General features: G+C 49.7%; 1 protein-coding gene across 1 annotated transcript in view; it reads left to right on the top strand.

Annotated features, from left to right (window-relative positions):
- The window catches only part of PRKCA (protein kinase C alpha), a 381,700-nt gene that overhangs the window by 345,942 nt on the left and 18,936 nt on the right, over positions 1 to 16,822 (top strand). Inside the window, exons 14-15 of the mRNA XM_029927074.1 lie at positions 6,852 to 6,932; positions 15,453 to 15,560. Of these exons, the coding sequence (XP_029782934.1) occupies positions 6,852 to 6,932; positions 15,453 to 15,560 (189 nt within the window). The remainder of the gene's footprint in view (positions 1 to 6,851; positions 6,933 to 15,452; positions 15,561 to 16,822) is intronic.

Raw genomic sequence — 16,822 nt, 5'->3', positions numbered from 1 at the left:
AGAACCCTGAGGACACTAGCAAAGCACCAGGACGCTCCCCACAGCGTTAGCAACCCCGCACTCCTACAGGCCCTTTTGATTTTGCACTTAAAAGGTCAGCAGTGCCCACAGTTTGGGCTTGGACCAGATCCACTTGTTTCTCTGGCACAAGCTTCGGGGTGGTTTCGTGGTGAAGGGCAGGGTGCCAGTGCGCAGGAGGACGGCCCGGTCCCTGCTGGGGAGGACTCAGGGTTGAGTGGGGACGGAGAAGCAGTCTCAGCAAGACGTGGCCAGGATTCCGGGAGCTGTGTGGCCCGGTCTGTGGGCCCCAGAGGAGGGTGTGGAGGAGACGGTTCAGGAGCTCACGGCCCCCGCTGTCAGGACAGAACCCCCAGAAGACAATCCGACTTCTCTTCTTTCCCAAATGGTACCACTGTGACCTGTCGCTGTTTTTGACCATGTGGTCTACCCTTGGGAACCTACGATGTTTTTCAAAACAAGCATAATATTTTCGTTAAAATATTTTTAGGGGCGGCGCCTGAGTGACTCAGTCGGTTGGGTGTTTGGCTTCGGCTCAGGTCATGATCTCGCGGTTCATGAGTTCGAGCCCTGCATCAGGCTCTGTGCTGACAGCTCAGAGCCTGGAACCTGCTTTGGATTCTGTATCTCCCTCTCTCTCTGCCCTTCCCCCATTCGTGTTCTGTCTTTCTCTCTTTCTCTCTAAAATAAATATTTAAAAATTTTAAAAATTTTAAATGTTTTTTTATTTTCAGAAAGAACAAGGCAAGGGAGGGGCAGAGAGAGAGGGAGAGAACAAATCCCAACACCGCAGAGCCCGACACAGGGCTCGATCCCACAAACTGCAAGATCGTGACCTGAGCCAAAACCAAAAGTCGGACACTCAATTGACTGCACCACCCAGACAGCCCTGAAGTATTTTTATTTTTGATAAAAGGAAGAGATATTTTTGTTTCCCTGAGACAGTAAAAGGCCTCAAGCGTGTTTTATGCATAAAGGCCACTGCTGTGTTGTGCCGGCGGCCTGGAGAGAGCCTTCTGCGGTCAGGCCACTTATTAGAGTAGGTTCGGGAGGGGCGGCGAGTGAACGCGGTGTGGAAATGAGAACTCGAGTCCAGTCAGGGCGCAGCCGGGAATGGGAGCTGAGTCTTCTTGGACTTGTGTTGCGATCTCATCGGGCCCCTTACGACAAAGTCTCCAGGGCCTGCGTGCCTGAGCCAGGTGACCGTCTGGACAGCTGGGACCCTGTGAGGCATCTGAACCCCTGTGGGGGCCAGTTCCCACCATCGCAGTCTAGGAAACCACGCTGGGTCATGGGCTGATCTCCAGTTTGGAAAAAGGGTCAGAAGTGTGGAGACCAGAGTTCAAGTCTCGGCATTGCTGCTTGCTTGCCGAGTGCCCTGGGGCTGCCTCCGCTCCCTCCCTCCTCATCTTTGACCTGGGGGGCTCCCACCTCCTAAAAGTCTCATGAGGGCTAAACGTGCTAACAGAGCTGGGGGCGCCTGGGTGGCTCAGTCTGTTAAGCGGCCGACTTCAGCTCAGGTCATGATCTCACGGTTCGTGGGTTCGGGCCCTGTGTTGGGCTCTGTGCTGACAGCTAGCTCAGAGCCTGGAGCCTGTCTTCGGATTCTGTGTCTCCCTCTCTCTCTGACCCTCCCTGCTTGTGCTCTCTCTCTCTCTGTCTCTCAAAAATAAATAAAAAACATAAAAAATAAATGCACTAACAGCTAAGGAACCCAGCGCGTAGTGAGTGTGGCGACGGTGCTGCTGCTTACGGCCGTGGTTGCTGTTGCCAGCAGCACCTAACACCTCACCACGGCTGCCCCCCAAAAACTGGTGAAGCCCCATCCTCTGAGAGGCCGTTGAGCACGTAGTCCTGGCAGAGGGTGGAAGGGTGGGTGGCTTCAGAGCAATACGCTTCCAGCAGCTGTGGCCTCTGGCCTGGTCGGAGACAAGAAGCACCCCCCCCCCTGCCCCACCCCCGTCCCGGTCCCGGTCCTGGTCCTATGCCCAGGCTGGAAGGAAGCTCATTCGTGTCTTACTTGTACAAGACAGGCAGCCATTTGTGACATCCTGACATCCCCCCCAGGCAATTGGCTCCTGTACGTGTAAGGAAAATGATCATCATGACAAATAGCAGTAAAGCCAAGTGACAGCGGCCCTGTTGGGGGTCTGTCTTTGAAGCCACAGGCCACCCACCACCCCCCCATGTGCTGAAGGGAGAGCTGCCAAGGCAGCCTCTCTTTTGTGAGGCTCTCTGCTGTGGGAAACCAAACTGCCATCTCAGCCCCCTCCAGGCTTGGCCGCGAGCCTCCGTCGGCCCACACATCCCAGACCCACTTGCTCCCCAGTGGGGACAGGAACCGAAGAGCCTCGCCATCCATTCTGTGGTCTCTGAGCCTGGTGCGCAGCCCAAAGCTGACTCCCTGGGCCAGTAAGAGCCCAGGACCCAGAGTGGGTTCTAGGAGCCCGTGAGGCGGTGTAGACCAGCACCGTCTGGCAGAAATAACATGCAGGTGAAACCGCGTGTGGCAGCCATATTTGTGTTTCATTTTGTTTGCCCTAAAGATTTATTTATTTGTTTAAGTAATCTCTACACCCAACATGGGATTCAAACTCACGACCCCAAGATCAAGAGGCCCATGCTCGACCCACTGAGCCCACCAGGCGCCCCCTAGCCACCAGTAGTTTTAAAAGTTAAAAAAGAAACAGATGAAATTAAGTCTAACGTATTTTATTTAACACAACATATCCGAAATACTAATGAGATCTTTTACAGTTTTGGTCCTAAGTCTTCAGAACCTGATGCGTATTTCACACCTAGTGCACATATCAGTTTGCGCTAAGTCACATTTCAGACACTCAGTGGCCACATGTGGCTAGTGAACCGCACAGTGCAGGTCTCCACAGCTCACGTGTACCTAATTGTTTACCTTCAAATGGGGCTCTCTAACACGATTTCCCTTTTGCAGTGAGATTTGGGGTAATTGGAGGTATATATTAATAGCAGCTCATCATTGAGCAGAAGGCATGCTTCATGCTAAAAATGAATCTTGCAGGGCGCCTGGGTGGCTGAGTCGGTTAAGCATCCAGCTTCAGCTCAGGTCATGATCTCACGGTCCGTGAGTTTAAACTCACGTCGGGCTGTGTGCTGACATCTCAGAGCCTGGAGCCTGCTTCGGATTCTGTGTCTCCCTCTCTCTCTCTCTGCCCCCTCCCCTGCTTGTGCTCTGCCTCTCTCTCTTTCTTTAAAAAATGAATAAACATTAAGAAAAATTTTTTTAAAGTAAAATAACAATGAGTTTGCAATGGTGTAAGGTTGCACCGCTATACCTCGTAACTTAGATCTCCGGACCTTCTTGTTTCATGGAGTGCCCAAGTCAAGGCTGACATTGTGAACTCCCCCAAGAAGAAATGTTCCAGCTAAATTCCAAATCCCGGCCTGTTATTACAGTCAAGGACACTGCAGTGTTCAGCCGGACCGTGTCATCTCCGCCCAGTAGCTGGGCTGGCGGGCTCCAGAGACTGCCAAGCGCTATCGCCAAGAAAAACGAGCCCATTGGCACTTGGCATTCCGCTTTGGCAAGCCTTGGAGGAAGGAGAGTGTGTTACCAGCAGGAGTCATGAGAGTTTAATGCCGTGGAAACAGAAAATAAGAAGCAAGTTGAACCAAAGTTGATAATAGAGTCGAGAAAAGGCAAAACAGAGCCCCCTTCAGGTGGCCCCAGCTTTCAGACTTTGTGAATCATCCTGGCCAGAAACAGGGTTTCCGTACCCTTGACCTCTGACGGCTTTCCAAACGCAGGTGGCATTTTCTACCACCAGTGGAGGAGTCTGGTTGGTAAGTTTGCTCAGATAGTTGTAGACGAGAGGATGTGAAATTCGGCGTGACCTCCCTCGCTCTGCCCGCACCGTTCCTCAGCCTGATAATTCCCGCAGCAACACGGTGCTTCTGCTCCGCCTATGTTAGAAACAGAGTAACGAAAACACTGATTCATGAACATAGATTTCCAGGACTGGTTTTCATACAGTTACAAGAACAAATTTTATTCAAGTGCTTTTGAAATAATAGAAGTAAGACGACTAACACGGTGATTTTAAACCTCTTTAATCCTGGAAGCCCTTTGATTAATATTGTATGAGTCTCAGTATGTGTGATTCCATATATTTGAAAGCCACAAACTGTATTTTTTAAAACAAAAATGTCAATACGCAGAGAGCACCACTTATGCACCGATTGGCTTTGAGCGGGTCTCTTAAACTTTCTGCCACATCAGCTTTCTCACCTCTAAAATGGGAAGAATAGGGGCTCCTGGGTGGCTCAGTTGGTTAAGCCTCCGGCTTTGGCTCAGGTCAGATCTCACGTTCGTGGCTTCGAGCCCCGCGTCAGGCTCTGGGCTGACAGCTAGCCCAGAGCCTGGAGCCTGCTTCCGGTTCTGTGTCTCCTTCTCTCTCTGCCCCTCCCCCTCTCATGCTCTGTCTCTGTCTGTATCCAAAATAAATAAAACATTAAAAAACAATTTCTTTAAAATGGGAAGAATAATCCTTTCTGCCGCATTGGGTTCTCCAGAATGTTCCTAGAGCATCTTTTACATAGTAGGTACTTAGCAAGTGTACGTCTTTGCTCTCCCAAAGAGAATTTCTCTTCTTGTTCTACATGGTCCAGGCAAGCTCCGATCCAGTTAATTTCCCGTCTTCAAACTAGAATGACAGGCATCAATTTTCTTCATCAGGTAACACATAGAGGCTCATTTTGGTAGGGCTTTTTATACTCTATGTGTACATTTTCCAAGTTTTCAAAAAAGAACAAATGGAGTTTAAAAAAGAAATGAAGGCCCCCTCATAGGCTCCTCTGGTTATCATTTTCTTGTCAAGAACATGAGCTCTAACGCTGCCAGACCCAAGCGTGTACCTTTTTGCTGCCGCCCACACTTAGGCCATTCTCCAGGGAGACGTGTTAGTGATGCATTAAAGAAATGGACGGGAAGAGACACCCAGAAGGTTGGTTCATGTCCCAGGACATTTCATTAGACATTGTGGGCCATTAAAAAAAATATGGACTTTTCAAAGTCAAACGTGTATGCAAAATGGCAAATGGTCATGCTGAGTACCTGTCGGGACGGGGGATGTCTTCACCTGGAATCCTGGGCGTGATCTGTGGTGGGGGGAGGGGCAGGGACTGTGTGCCTTGGGCGACCATGCCAGCGTTTTCATAGCCCGTGAACTAGAAATTCACATCAGTATGACCCTCTTCCGTGAGGGCAGGTCCTAGGATTATTCTAGTACTCTGAGAGCCACAGAGATGGAGGGAGCAGTCGGGGACAGGTCACCCAGCTTCTCACCAGCTGCCTGCATTTTGGCGTCTCGTTTCATCTGTTCCGACCCTGTTCTGCCCAGCTTGCTGAAGTATTTAAGACAAATCTAAGATATCATGTCATTTCACCCATAAATACTTCATCTCTCTTGCATTTCACTCATAAATACACATGTCTCATCAAAAAGGACACTTCATTTGAGTTAATCTTATTTTAAAATTTTTATTTAAATCCAAGTTAGTTAACATGGAGTGTAATAGTGGTTTCAGGAGTAGAATTTAGTGATTCATCACTTCCATAGAATAACCCAGTCATCCCAACAAATGCCTTCCTAATGCCCACCACCCTCCCCTCCAGCAACCCTTAGTTTCCCCCCTCTGTATTTAAGAGTCTCTTATGGTTTGCCTCCCTCTCTCTTTTTACTTATTTTTTCTCATCCTATATTTTTCTTATTCTTCTTTTTCCTTCCCTTCTCCTATATTCATCCGTTTTGGGGTTTTTTTTATGTTAATTCATTTTTGAGAGAGAAACCGAGTGGGGGAGGGACAGAAAGAGAGGGAGATGTAGAATCTGAAGCAGACTCCAGGCTCTGAGCTGTCAGCACAGAGCACGACACGGGGCTCGAACTCACAAACTGTGAGATAATGACCTGAGCTGAAGTCAGATGCTTAACTGATTGAGCCACCCAGGTGCCCCCTATTTTGTTTCCTAAATTCCACAAATGAGTAAAATCATATATTTATCTTTTTCTTAGTTCGCTTAGCATAGTACACTCAGTTCTATCCACATTGTTGCAAATGACAAGATTTCATTCTTTTTGATCACCTAGTAATATTCCATCGTGTACTATCAACAATAGCCAGATTATAGAAAGAGCTCAAATGTCTGTCAACTGATTAATGGATAAAGAAGATGTGGTATACGTCTGTATATACATACATGCACATAAACGCTTTTAAAAAAAATGACACTTTTTAACATATCATACCATTTTCCCACCTAACAAAATTACTGATAATCTTTTAATGTCTAATAGCAAGACCACACTTCGATATTCCTGATTCCTTGTTTACAGTTGGTTTGGTTTGAATCCAGATTCAGACAAGTCTCGAATGTTACATTGGATCATTTTACGTCTCTTTAAAGACATTTTGAAAAACTTCAGACACGTTATCACCAGCATCATCTTTGTTCCTTTTAGCAAAATTCTGTTACATTGCTTGATTATCCTATTTACCAGACCCCAGGTCTGAGTGACCTCTGGCTTTTTCCAAAATCCACCTCACTGTCCAAGTACTTTTCACCAGGGAGAGTAATGAAATGTATCTTCAGACAGTGCCGTGTGGCTTCTCCAGGAAGATTCAGGGGCGCTGTTCCCAAACACATTTTGGGCAGTGAATCCCTGGGAGGTAGTTCTGGCGTCTCTGATGTGCAGGGCCCTGTCCCTTGGTGCAGAAAGGCCTACCTGCTTGACGGATCTGTTCTAACAGGGGGTTCTTGATCGCCGCTGATTGTAACTGATGTACGTGTTTTCCCACAGATCATCGCTTATCAGCCGTATGGGAAATCCGTGGACTGGTGGGCCTACGGCGTTCTGTTATACGAAATGCTGGCCGGGCAGGTAACGTGTCGCTACGTTTTCATACTTGTGTGTTGCAGATAATGTGAGTATTTCAGCTGGGTTCAGGCCGCGGTAGCGGGACCTGGCAGCTCTTGCTGCTGGCCTGACTTCCCTAACCCAGGTGAAGGAGGGAGACATCCGCCACCTCCCCCCACCCCCCCACCCCGAAAGTGGATCATATTGAGTAGGCCCGCAATCCTCTCCTGGTCATAAAAACCCCACAGCCTGGGACCCAGACAGTGTAGCTTCTGTGTTCTACACAAAAGCCCCGTGGAGGATGGCAGGCGCCTCTGTAGGTTCTCAGGATCTCAATGCCAGGGTCAGGTCATGGGTCCCTGCGTGTTTGCCTGCACACTTCACCCCAGCAGCTGCCTGGTGTGTATCATCGCTACTACTATCAAAGGAAGAAGACCGTAAAACTTGAAGAATCGTTTTAATAGCTCCTTCCATCTCTCCTTATCTCAGCCTGGGCAGTTGGTTGCAATTTTCACAAAAGTCCAAGGAGGCTGAACCTCCAGTCACAAAAAAAAGACAGATTAGGTTTCTCTGAGGAGGGCAGCGCAGGTCAGATAACCAAGGGGCTTACTGCCTGGGCTGGCGCTTTTTAATATATGGCCTTAATATCCGCATCGCTGGGGCAGATCACACTAGCCGCTTTAGCGAGCAAGCCTAACGTCTCCACAGTCTAACACACAACACGGATTTATTGTACATTCATGGCAGGGTCCTGTGTGGTGGCAGGGAGCAGGGTGGGGAGCACTGGTCCACATGGTCATCCCGGGGAGGCTTCTTTCATCCAGTGGCCCTGCCATCTTTTAGGGCCTCACATTCCTCTAGGGACCCCCTCCTTACTCAACTGGCCAATGAGGAGCGAGCAGAAGGGAAGTTGCATGGAATGTTTTAGGGGGCAGGCCTGGAGGTGCGGTACACGTCTCTCCTCCCGGCCGCCCATCGGCCACACAGCCCTCACTGAGACACAAGGGACCGGGAAGCAGGGTGCCTCTGAGCTCAGCAAGAGGAAGCAGGTCGGGTGAGCATCTGGCTACCAGATCTCTGTCGTTTTATTCAAAAACAAGTCTGCTGTGGGCAGCTTTTTATAATTCCCAGCACCCAAGTACTGGTGTCCAGGAGTCTGACCCTCCCTAGCCAAAAGCCTTGAGAAAATGGGAAGAAATGCCCATGTCGGGCAGCTGAGCTACCCCCAAGGAAGTCTTTAATCTTGTTGTTGGGAGGGCGGGGGCGGAAATCACCCTTTCTGACATTTGACATCCATTGACTTGTGTGTATTCATTCAGCACATACATACTGAATGCTTGGTTATCATTGTAAGCAAAACAGACAAAAACCCTTACCTTCATGAGGCATACAGTCTAGAGAGAGAGAGAGATTGACAATAGATGAGTTAAATAAGGAAAATATAGAATAGTGATAAAAGGAAAAGTAACAAAGCAGGGAAAGAAGATGTAGGAGACTTGAGATTGTTTCGAGGATGGCCAAGGAGGGCCTCATGTGGAGCTAAAGTGAGGACCAGAAAAAAGTAAGAGAATGCCCATGGGCATATATGCAGTAAAAGCATTCCAGGAGGCAGAAACAGCAAGTGCAAAGGCCCTGGGGTGGAAGTGGTGTAGCCATGTTTAAGCAAAGGATGGGAAACCACCAGTCTGGCCAGAGCAAAGTGGCCTAGAGATGGAGTGGGAACTGAGGTCTGAAAGGGAAGGGAAGCCCAGGTCTTGTGAGAATGGACGTGATCACAGACCATTGGCTTTCCCTGGGCAGGAGGCCATTGATGATCACTGTCTTAACATCTTTTAGATCCTAAAGTAGTCTCTTAGGTATTAAAAGATTCAGGGCATTAGCCCACATTTGTTCGTTAACTGAGAAGTGATGTTAAGACTTGATTACTAGGAAAGTGGTTTGGGATTATTTATTTAGATTTTTAACCCCACTAAAATGCTCGTCTCAGGCCAGATCCCTCCCAGTTTTTTAAGCACCGAAAAGCAGATTATCCAGAACCTCTTGAGTTAATTTCCCCTCTTTAGAATTTTGACAGTAAAATTTGAATGACTCATCACCCCCCCAGCCACGCTGTTCATAAAGGCATAAAAAGCTAAGTTCTCCTTCTTGATCCCACTTGAATGCTCTAACTCTTGAGTCCAGAAACAAATGCTGTTTTCACTGAGTCACATTTGCATATGTCAACAAAAGAGATTGGTCGAATGGAAGTAGGATGTGTTTCCAAGGGCGCTTCCCAAGAGATCAGATGAGCTGACTCTTTTTTTTTTTTCCATAATATTTTGTCAAATTGTTTTCCATACAACACCCAGTGCTCTTCCCCTCAAGTGCCCTCCACCATCACCACCACCTGTCTTCCCCCCTCCCCCCTCCCCCCCTAGATGAGCTGACTCTTGATTGGCCCGCAGCGAAGTCCGCGCCCCCTAGCACCCCCATACACACACACACTGGCCACACACTTACCCCCATCTTCCTTCCTTCCTCTCCAAGCTCACTCCCTAGAGGAGAGCTCTCTCCTAGAGGAGATGCTGCTCTCCTGCAGGGGACTCCCCTGGGGGCGCATTTTCACATCCTGCCTCACTTGGGGATTGTCTCTGGTGCCCTCCCCATGCCCAGTGCTTCCATAAACATTCTGGCACATTTCTGCTGTTTCCCATCCTCTTCTCAGACTCAATTAACCTGCCTGCTCGGATGCCTTCAAGTTTTCATTATCTCTATTGAAAACGGTGACACTCTTTAAATGGGATGTCTTGAAGGCAGCCCACATTCGGGCACAGCGGCAGACTCAGCCCATTGTTCCCTGAATGCCCCGAATACAGTGTTTTCATTTTAGAAACCCACTTCTTAGCCTTCCCTGTGACTTGGTGCAAATTCAAATGTATTTCTGGGCTGTGACTCAGCCCTGAAAGGATAATGAAGACTCTGCGCCTGTTACCCGAAGATCCCCCTCAAAGCTGCCGTGACCTCCCGGCCCAGCAGAGGGAATAGAGGCTGTTATTGAACAGTAAGATTAAGGGGTGCCTGGGTGGCTCAGTCAGTTAAGCGGCTGACTTCAGCTCAGGTCATGATCTTGTGGTCCGTGAGTTCCAGCCCTGTGTCAGGCTCTGTGCTGACAGCTCAGAGCCTGGAGCCTGCTTCGAATTCTGTGTCTCCCCCTCTCTGCCCCTCTGCTGCTCTTTCTCTGTCTCTCTGTCTTTCAAAAAAATAAATGTTAAAAAAAAAAAGAAGAAGAAGAAGAAAAAGAAAAGTAAGCTTAATTACAAAGCTGTAGATGGGGTTGTGGTCTAAATTTGTCCTCTTGCATCACAGAGGGCCAGAGACGATCAGGAGAAATAGTTCATCACAGTTTGCTCCTCATTTGGTATATTTATTGTCAGCAGCCAAGGGGGCAGTTAAGCGTAAAGGCCTGAGTCTTTCTCCAGTTCCTGGATTGCTCGACAAATCTGATTACTTTCAGGCATCGACAGTGTTTACCCAGCACTGTAATGAGCATATTATAGCTCCGTGTGTTCACGGGGATTCATCATGAAGGCCCCAGCCTCTCCTCTTTAGATGCCCTTCTGCTAGGGTTCTTTGTGTTTTGTCTTCGTTCTTAACATACCAGTAATGGGCACCTGATCCCAAAACATCAGCCTGCTGTGCCCGTGGGTGCTCTCCCACCCACCATGGGTCACCAGTGATCAGGAGACAAGCATGGCAGGGCGCCTGCAGCCGCGAACTAGGGAGTGATGTAGGAACCATTTTGGAAAGGCTGTCTAAAAGTCACGAGTCCCATATTGCTAGGCAGGGCACCGTAGGGGGCAGAACATTTTTACACCAAGCCTAGATGTGACGTATTAACAGGTGGCTGAGCCTGAGACACAAAGTCCAGATTTGGAGACATTTAAAAATGATTGTGAGCACGTGGGAAAGAGGGGTGCGAAACAACCCAAAATGGTCACCTACTTAGTCCCCAGCAGCACGTTACCTCCTGTTGTCACCAGGCTCAGTAGCCAGCGTGACTGGGAAGGGAAATGAATATAATTATAACTTCACCTCTGAGCTGCCTTCAATGCCAAGGCCAAGCAGCAATTACCTGTAAGAATGCTCCCCGCGGTGGCCAGGACAGACATACGGAGAGCCATAAAAATGTCCACAATCTATGGCTACATAATCCCATACCTGGGAAGTTTTCCTTAGGAAGTCATTCAGAGAAGGAAAAAATGACACGCACAGAGATGTTTATAGCTAGTTCTCAGAATGCGGCCCAGGAAGCCATTGTCGATGTGCCGGTGGACAAGTGAGTCCATCTCTGATGGATGATGTAGCAGCCAGACAGCTGGGAACACTGGTAGCCACAGAGAAAGTGCTCGCAACAGTCCGTGAAAAACAAGAAACTCTGAGTTATGCATCATTATTTGAAAATAATATGATAGGCATGAGCGTTCACAGAAAAGAAGGAGCAGGTTTTGTATCGAGGCCTAGGGAATGTGGACGCTACCTTCGCGGAATCCCCCTCCCCCAGGAATACACGGCGTTAATTCACGATGAGGCTCCAGGGAGCTTCCTGAGCATGATGGTCATTAGTGCTGTTCACCAGATGTTTTGAGTCTTCATGCCTCCCTGCACGTGGTCAGATTGTACCTCCCAGCTCACTCGTGATTGGATGGAGCATGTGACTGGTTCTGACCAATGAGATCTGAGTGGAAGTGCTCCAGCCTGGGGCACTCCAGCCCTGGAGCAGGACACCCCAGGGTACCTGTTCCCACTCCACCGCAGCAAGGCTGAGATGGCCATCAGCGTGGGTCCTTGGGTGACCTCTGCTGCCTGGCAGTGGGTGTGTGGGCAGAGGCAAGAGATAAGCAATCAGAAGGAGACTGGGAAATCGCGCCAGGTGTCCAGGCTAGAGACACTCCCCACAGTGACTTGAAACCTCTCAGGCCACAGTGACCACCCCTCTGTGTTCAGAACCCCACGACTCACTATACAGGATGCCAGAATAGTCTCCCCCACCCCTGCCCCTGTGGCGCAGGGAGGACCAGCTGCTGAGCGCCTCCCACTCTGCCCCACCAGCAGCAGCGCCAGGGGACTATCCTTCACCACCGACTCCCTGGGGCAAGTGTGAGGCATTGACGTTGCTCAGAATAGCTCAGAGGCCAAGCCCCGCAGTCAGATGTCTGAGCTTGAACCTTGGTTCTTCCACATCCCAGCTCTGTGACCCTGGCTGGAGCACGCAATACAGCCTCAGCGAGCTCAGCTATAAAATGGGATTGAGTGTGCATATACCATACCGTGGTTTTGAGGATTAAATGAGTGATGCGTGCAAAGTGCTCCCCACGGCGCCCGGCACATAGAAAGAGCCTGAAAATACGTGTTCCTGCTACTGCCGCTGTCCTTACTGCTATTCCCTCCCAGATACCGTCCATTCATGAGGCAGTGGGTGATAACAGAGCGTCAGGGCTTAGAGGCACCTGCCCCCCTGGGATGTGCTGACGGGAGAGGCCCCAGTCTTTGGGGTCACACAAGGTGGAACCCAAAGGCTCTGCCCCGCAAGGACACAGGGTCCTGTGGCTTTTGTTCTAGCTTAGAAATCCCATCACAACCGGTGAGCGCAAGGGGCCAGCCTATATGACTCGCATTGGATTAAACAGCATTCTCTACTGCAGGACTTCGTAGAACATTTAAAAATGTAAATGTTAATGCACATCTCCAGGAGGGGGTAAAGGGTGCAGGCTTTGGCCCAGGAGTATTTTGTAGGATGAACACCTGTTAGCTGTAAGGAATGCTCTCTGTGGTGACCTTGTCTGGGACACAGAGGGGACCTCATGGCCAACTACTTCCTTTGATCAGCAGTAGGCACAGCTCACCTGGGCCAGGCTGGTCCCCCATGCCATGAGGACAATTAAGCAGGTGCGACAGGCCAGTGCCCTTCATGGTCTATTCCCCCCTAAATTCCCATTTTCCACACCAGTGAAGGAAGGCAGCCACGTTGATCTAATTGTCTGCAAATGCAGAGGTTCTTGCTGCCTCCCGTGGCAGTGGTTTGTCTGAGTTTCCCTTTGGAGAGAGTTTCTCGTAAGCCTTTGGCTCGAATTATCTGTGACTTGGCCCCTGTCGCTTTCCTACTGCTTGTACTTGAACACCACCGAAGCGGCCAGTTGACTCTCCCTGGTGCCTCTGTCACTACCCAGCGAAGTCTGCCACATCCGGCCAGCCTCATGGGCGTGTGACCTGTGCAGTCATATGGGACCCAAGCCCTAAGAGCCCCGTGCATCTGGTTTGATGCTCTGCTGTTGCCATCTTGAAATTCTTAACAGTTATCCAATAAGGGGCCCCACATTTTCATTTTGCACCAAGATCCACAAAGTATGTAATTTCTCCTGACGAGTGGCCCTAAGGGGCCACATTGAGAGGTGCTATTTGGTCACCCAGGAGCAGAACCCGTGCCCTGCTCGCATCCCGGGCACCATGACATTGTTGAGAATGAATACGTAGGGAATTCGGAGTGAATGCGGCCCCCTGGATGTGTGCAGTTCACAGCCCTGAACAGAAACCACACCAGGTTTGCATTAGCTATAAAAATCTCATTGGCCAAAAACCAGCCACATGTATGGATCGCTTGGGGAAATGGGATGCTGTGTGGGTGTCCTGAAGAAGTGGGTTGCATTTCCGGCAGAGAAGGCGTGGCAGGATGGACAGCAGGACTGGGCTCCACGGGAGCTCCCGGCCAGTGCAGCCATCCTCACACCCCCACGAGGTCCTACTCTGCCCCCTGTGGATGGGGGTGGCACAATCCCACTGACCCAGGTGGCCATCTGCACTTGCCTGTGGGCATCCCGGGCACCATGTTATTTCTGCCCAAGGAAACTCACCATGGCGGGCTGTTTTTCTCTGCTCAGAGCCATTCACAGGCTAATTTTAGTTCTCCTCACCCACCTGCGTGCTTCAACCAAATTAAATATTCTTTACACCAGGCGCCTACAACTGGAAAAGAGGCCCATTTATTTATATTTCTAGACAACAACAAAAAACAAAAACAGTGGCAACCAGTGCCAACCCCCTGCTCTCCCATACCCAGAGAGACCATACTTGGTCCCAAGGTAGAGTTCTTTATAGACTTAGCATCTTTCCCTTGGGTGGGTGTGGCTTCCGTGTGCTGACCCCACGGCCAACTCCTATTCAGGGCTGAGGGTGGGGGGCACTCAGGCAGGGGTCAGCTGAGCAGTTTGGAATGAGCCACATTGTGGTTCGGGGAAGCACTCTGCTTGGTTCGAACGCTCTCTCTTCCTGGGAAAGGTTTGAGACAAAGGGATATGCTCCTGACCCCTGCACAGCTGGCTTTGGCCCATGATCTAGTTTACGTTCAAGCTGGATTCTGCATTAGCAGAGCGCCAGCCATGTCAGCCAGAGAGATGGAGGGTCCTCTCTTCCTCGAGAAGGAAAAAGTAAGGAGATCCAACATAAGGGGCTTCTCTGTATAAGAGCAGACACTTGGTCTGTCTTCATTATGCTAAGCCCAAGGTTGCCTCCAAAAAGGAATGTTAGGAAACGGCCCGTAAACCCCCTTATCCTGTGTGCTGTCCCTCCAGAGCAACAGGTAACTTGCCAGACCTCTCAGGATGTGAGACCTGCCGGGGGAGAAAGCTTGAAGGGCATCCTGGGCTCACCTGCTCCTCCCGAGGGTTCTGGCAGCCCCTTCTAAGACCGTTCCTGGGCCTTAATGAAAGACCAGTACCGCTAGGCAGCCTTCATCAGGCACCTGCTGCCTACATGAGGAACTAGCAGGAGTTCTGCAGACTCCCCAGGGAACCCCATCTGACAAATCCGAAAACTGCCTCTTAAAGAGATGGGTGGCTCGCCTGTGGACACCCAGCTAGGAGGTGGTGGAGCTAGAGTTCCAGTCCAGACCCGTCTGACTTTAAAGCCGTGACCTCCTACAAACCCGGTCGAAGAGGAGACCGAAGCGTCCAGTAGAAACTAAGCTCCCATCACTGCCACCATGCAGGTGCCAGGCTCCCGACAGAGCCACTCCCTGTTGGGTCAGAAGGGCCCTGGTGTGAATTTCTGGACCCGAGGAAGTCCCTTTTGCCCGTGTTCTGACGGCCCCATCGCCCCATGCTCAGAATCCAAAGGTACTGGCATTCTGCACCTGCGCCCACCCCCGCTCACAGAACATCCGTAACCTAACTTAATCACAATTAATTTTTTAACACATAATCACAAGATTAATGGATTAATTTTAATTTATTTGCAAATCATTAAAAGCATTACTCAAAAACATTTTCCCTGAAGATTGTTTTGGGTTGCCCAGGGCAGGATAATTAAAGAGACAGAGGAAAAAAAGTGAAAAACATACAACCACCAACCCAATGAAAGATAATCAAGTAAACCAGCAACTTCGCTGAGCTAACCCTGCATCCTCGGTGTACCAGAAAGCCCTGTCTGCTTTTGGGCGCTGAGTCGGCACCTCGGGCACCGTGTTAATGAATGACCCTTCCTGTTTTCCCATGTGTCTGCTTTCCGGAACAGCCTCCATTTGACGGCGAAGATGAAGACGAGCTGTTTCAGTCGATAATGGAGCATAACGTTTCTTACCCAAAATCCTTGTCCAAGGAAGCCGTTTCCATCTGCAAAGGAGTAAGTAGATCTGGATTCCTTTTATAATCACAGACCAAGGGGGTTGACCGGGGAATCCCTTCCCCACACTTCTGAGCGATGGTGGAGACACGCAGACCCGTGCCGCTCATTTCTGGCATCGAGGGCTCCAGCTTGGTGGCTCCTAGGGAATAGTGAGAAATATGGCGGCCTGGAGAATGGGTTCTGGTCCCCAGACTTCCCGGAACTCCGGCCCAGGCAGCTAATTGCACTGTGTTTTAGTTTCTCATCCACGTCATAAAATTGTGGTATGACTTACCGGAAGTAATCTTGGGCCCTCCGAAAATGTTGATTCTCTTCCCTTGCTTAACCTGCTGTGCCTTGGGTCATTCTTCATTGGATTCTTTTTTTTTTTTTTTTTTGAGATAAACCACGCATGCAGAAGTGAGCATGAATCGTCACTGCAGAAATCAGTGAATTTTCACAAGACTTATACACCCATGCAATTGCACTCAGGTCGAGAAAGAGAATGTTTCCAGGGCACCTGGGTGGCTCAGTTGGTTAACCATCTGACTTTGGCTCAGGTCATGATCTCGCAATTCACCAGTTCGAGCCCTACATCATGCTCTCTGCTGTCAGCACAGAGCTCGCTTCTGATCCTCTGTCCCCCATCCCTTCCCTGCTTGTGTTCTCTCTCAAAAATAAAACATTTTTTAAATTTTTTATTTTTTTAAATGTTTTTATTTGTTTAAGAGGGCAGTGGGAGAGCAAGCAGGCAGGTAGGGGCAGAGAGAGAGGGAGAGAGGGGGAGAGAGAGAGAGAGAGAGAGAGAGAGAGAGAGAATCCCAAGCAGGCTTCACGCTATTCGTGCAGAGCCTAACAGCAATGCTCAAACCCACAAAACTGCGAGGTCATGACCTGAGCAGAAACCAAGAGTCAGACGCTCAACCAACCGAGCCACCCAGGCGCCCCTCACGTACATATCTTTGTAGACATTTAGGATGGCAACTCTAACATGACAGTGTATAAAGACACCTGTTTAAATTCTTCTGTTTGGCTGTGGGGCCAAATTGCCTCCCTGTTTCCTTTATCATAGAAATGACTGTCGAAAGACCCATACTGTCAACACGGTAACTGTGAGTTAGGGGTCACTGTGGAAGCCGCTGGTTTCCTGGGGTGCCCTCCAAGCATCCACACGGCCTGGGCTGGGGGCAGAGCCAGTGAAGGGAAGGCTCTATGGTCCAACATTCTCCTTCTCCCCTACTTTTTGTGTGCATGGTGAGGGAGGGGGGAACTTTTTATTT

Source organism: Suricata suricatta, chromosome 17, assembly GCF_006229205.1.
Source record: "Suricata suricatta isolate VVHF042 chromosome 17, meerkat_22Aug2017_6uvM2_HiC, whole genome shotgun sequence".
Lineage (NCBI taxonomy): Eukaryota > Metazoa > Chordata > Mammalia > Carnivora > Herpestidae > Suricata > Suricata suricatta.
The sequence above is the reverse complement of the archived record's forward strand: the minus strand, read 5'-3'. Positions and strand labels throughout refer to the sequence as shown.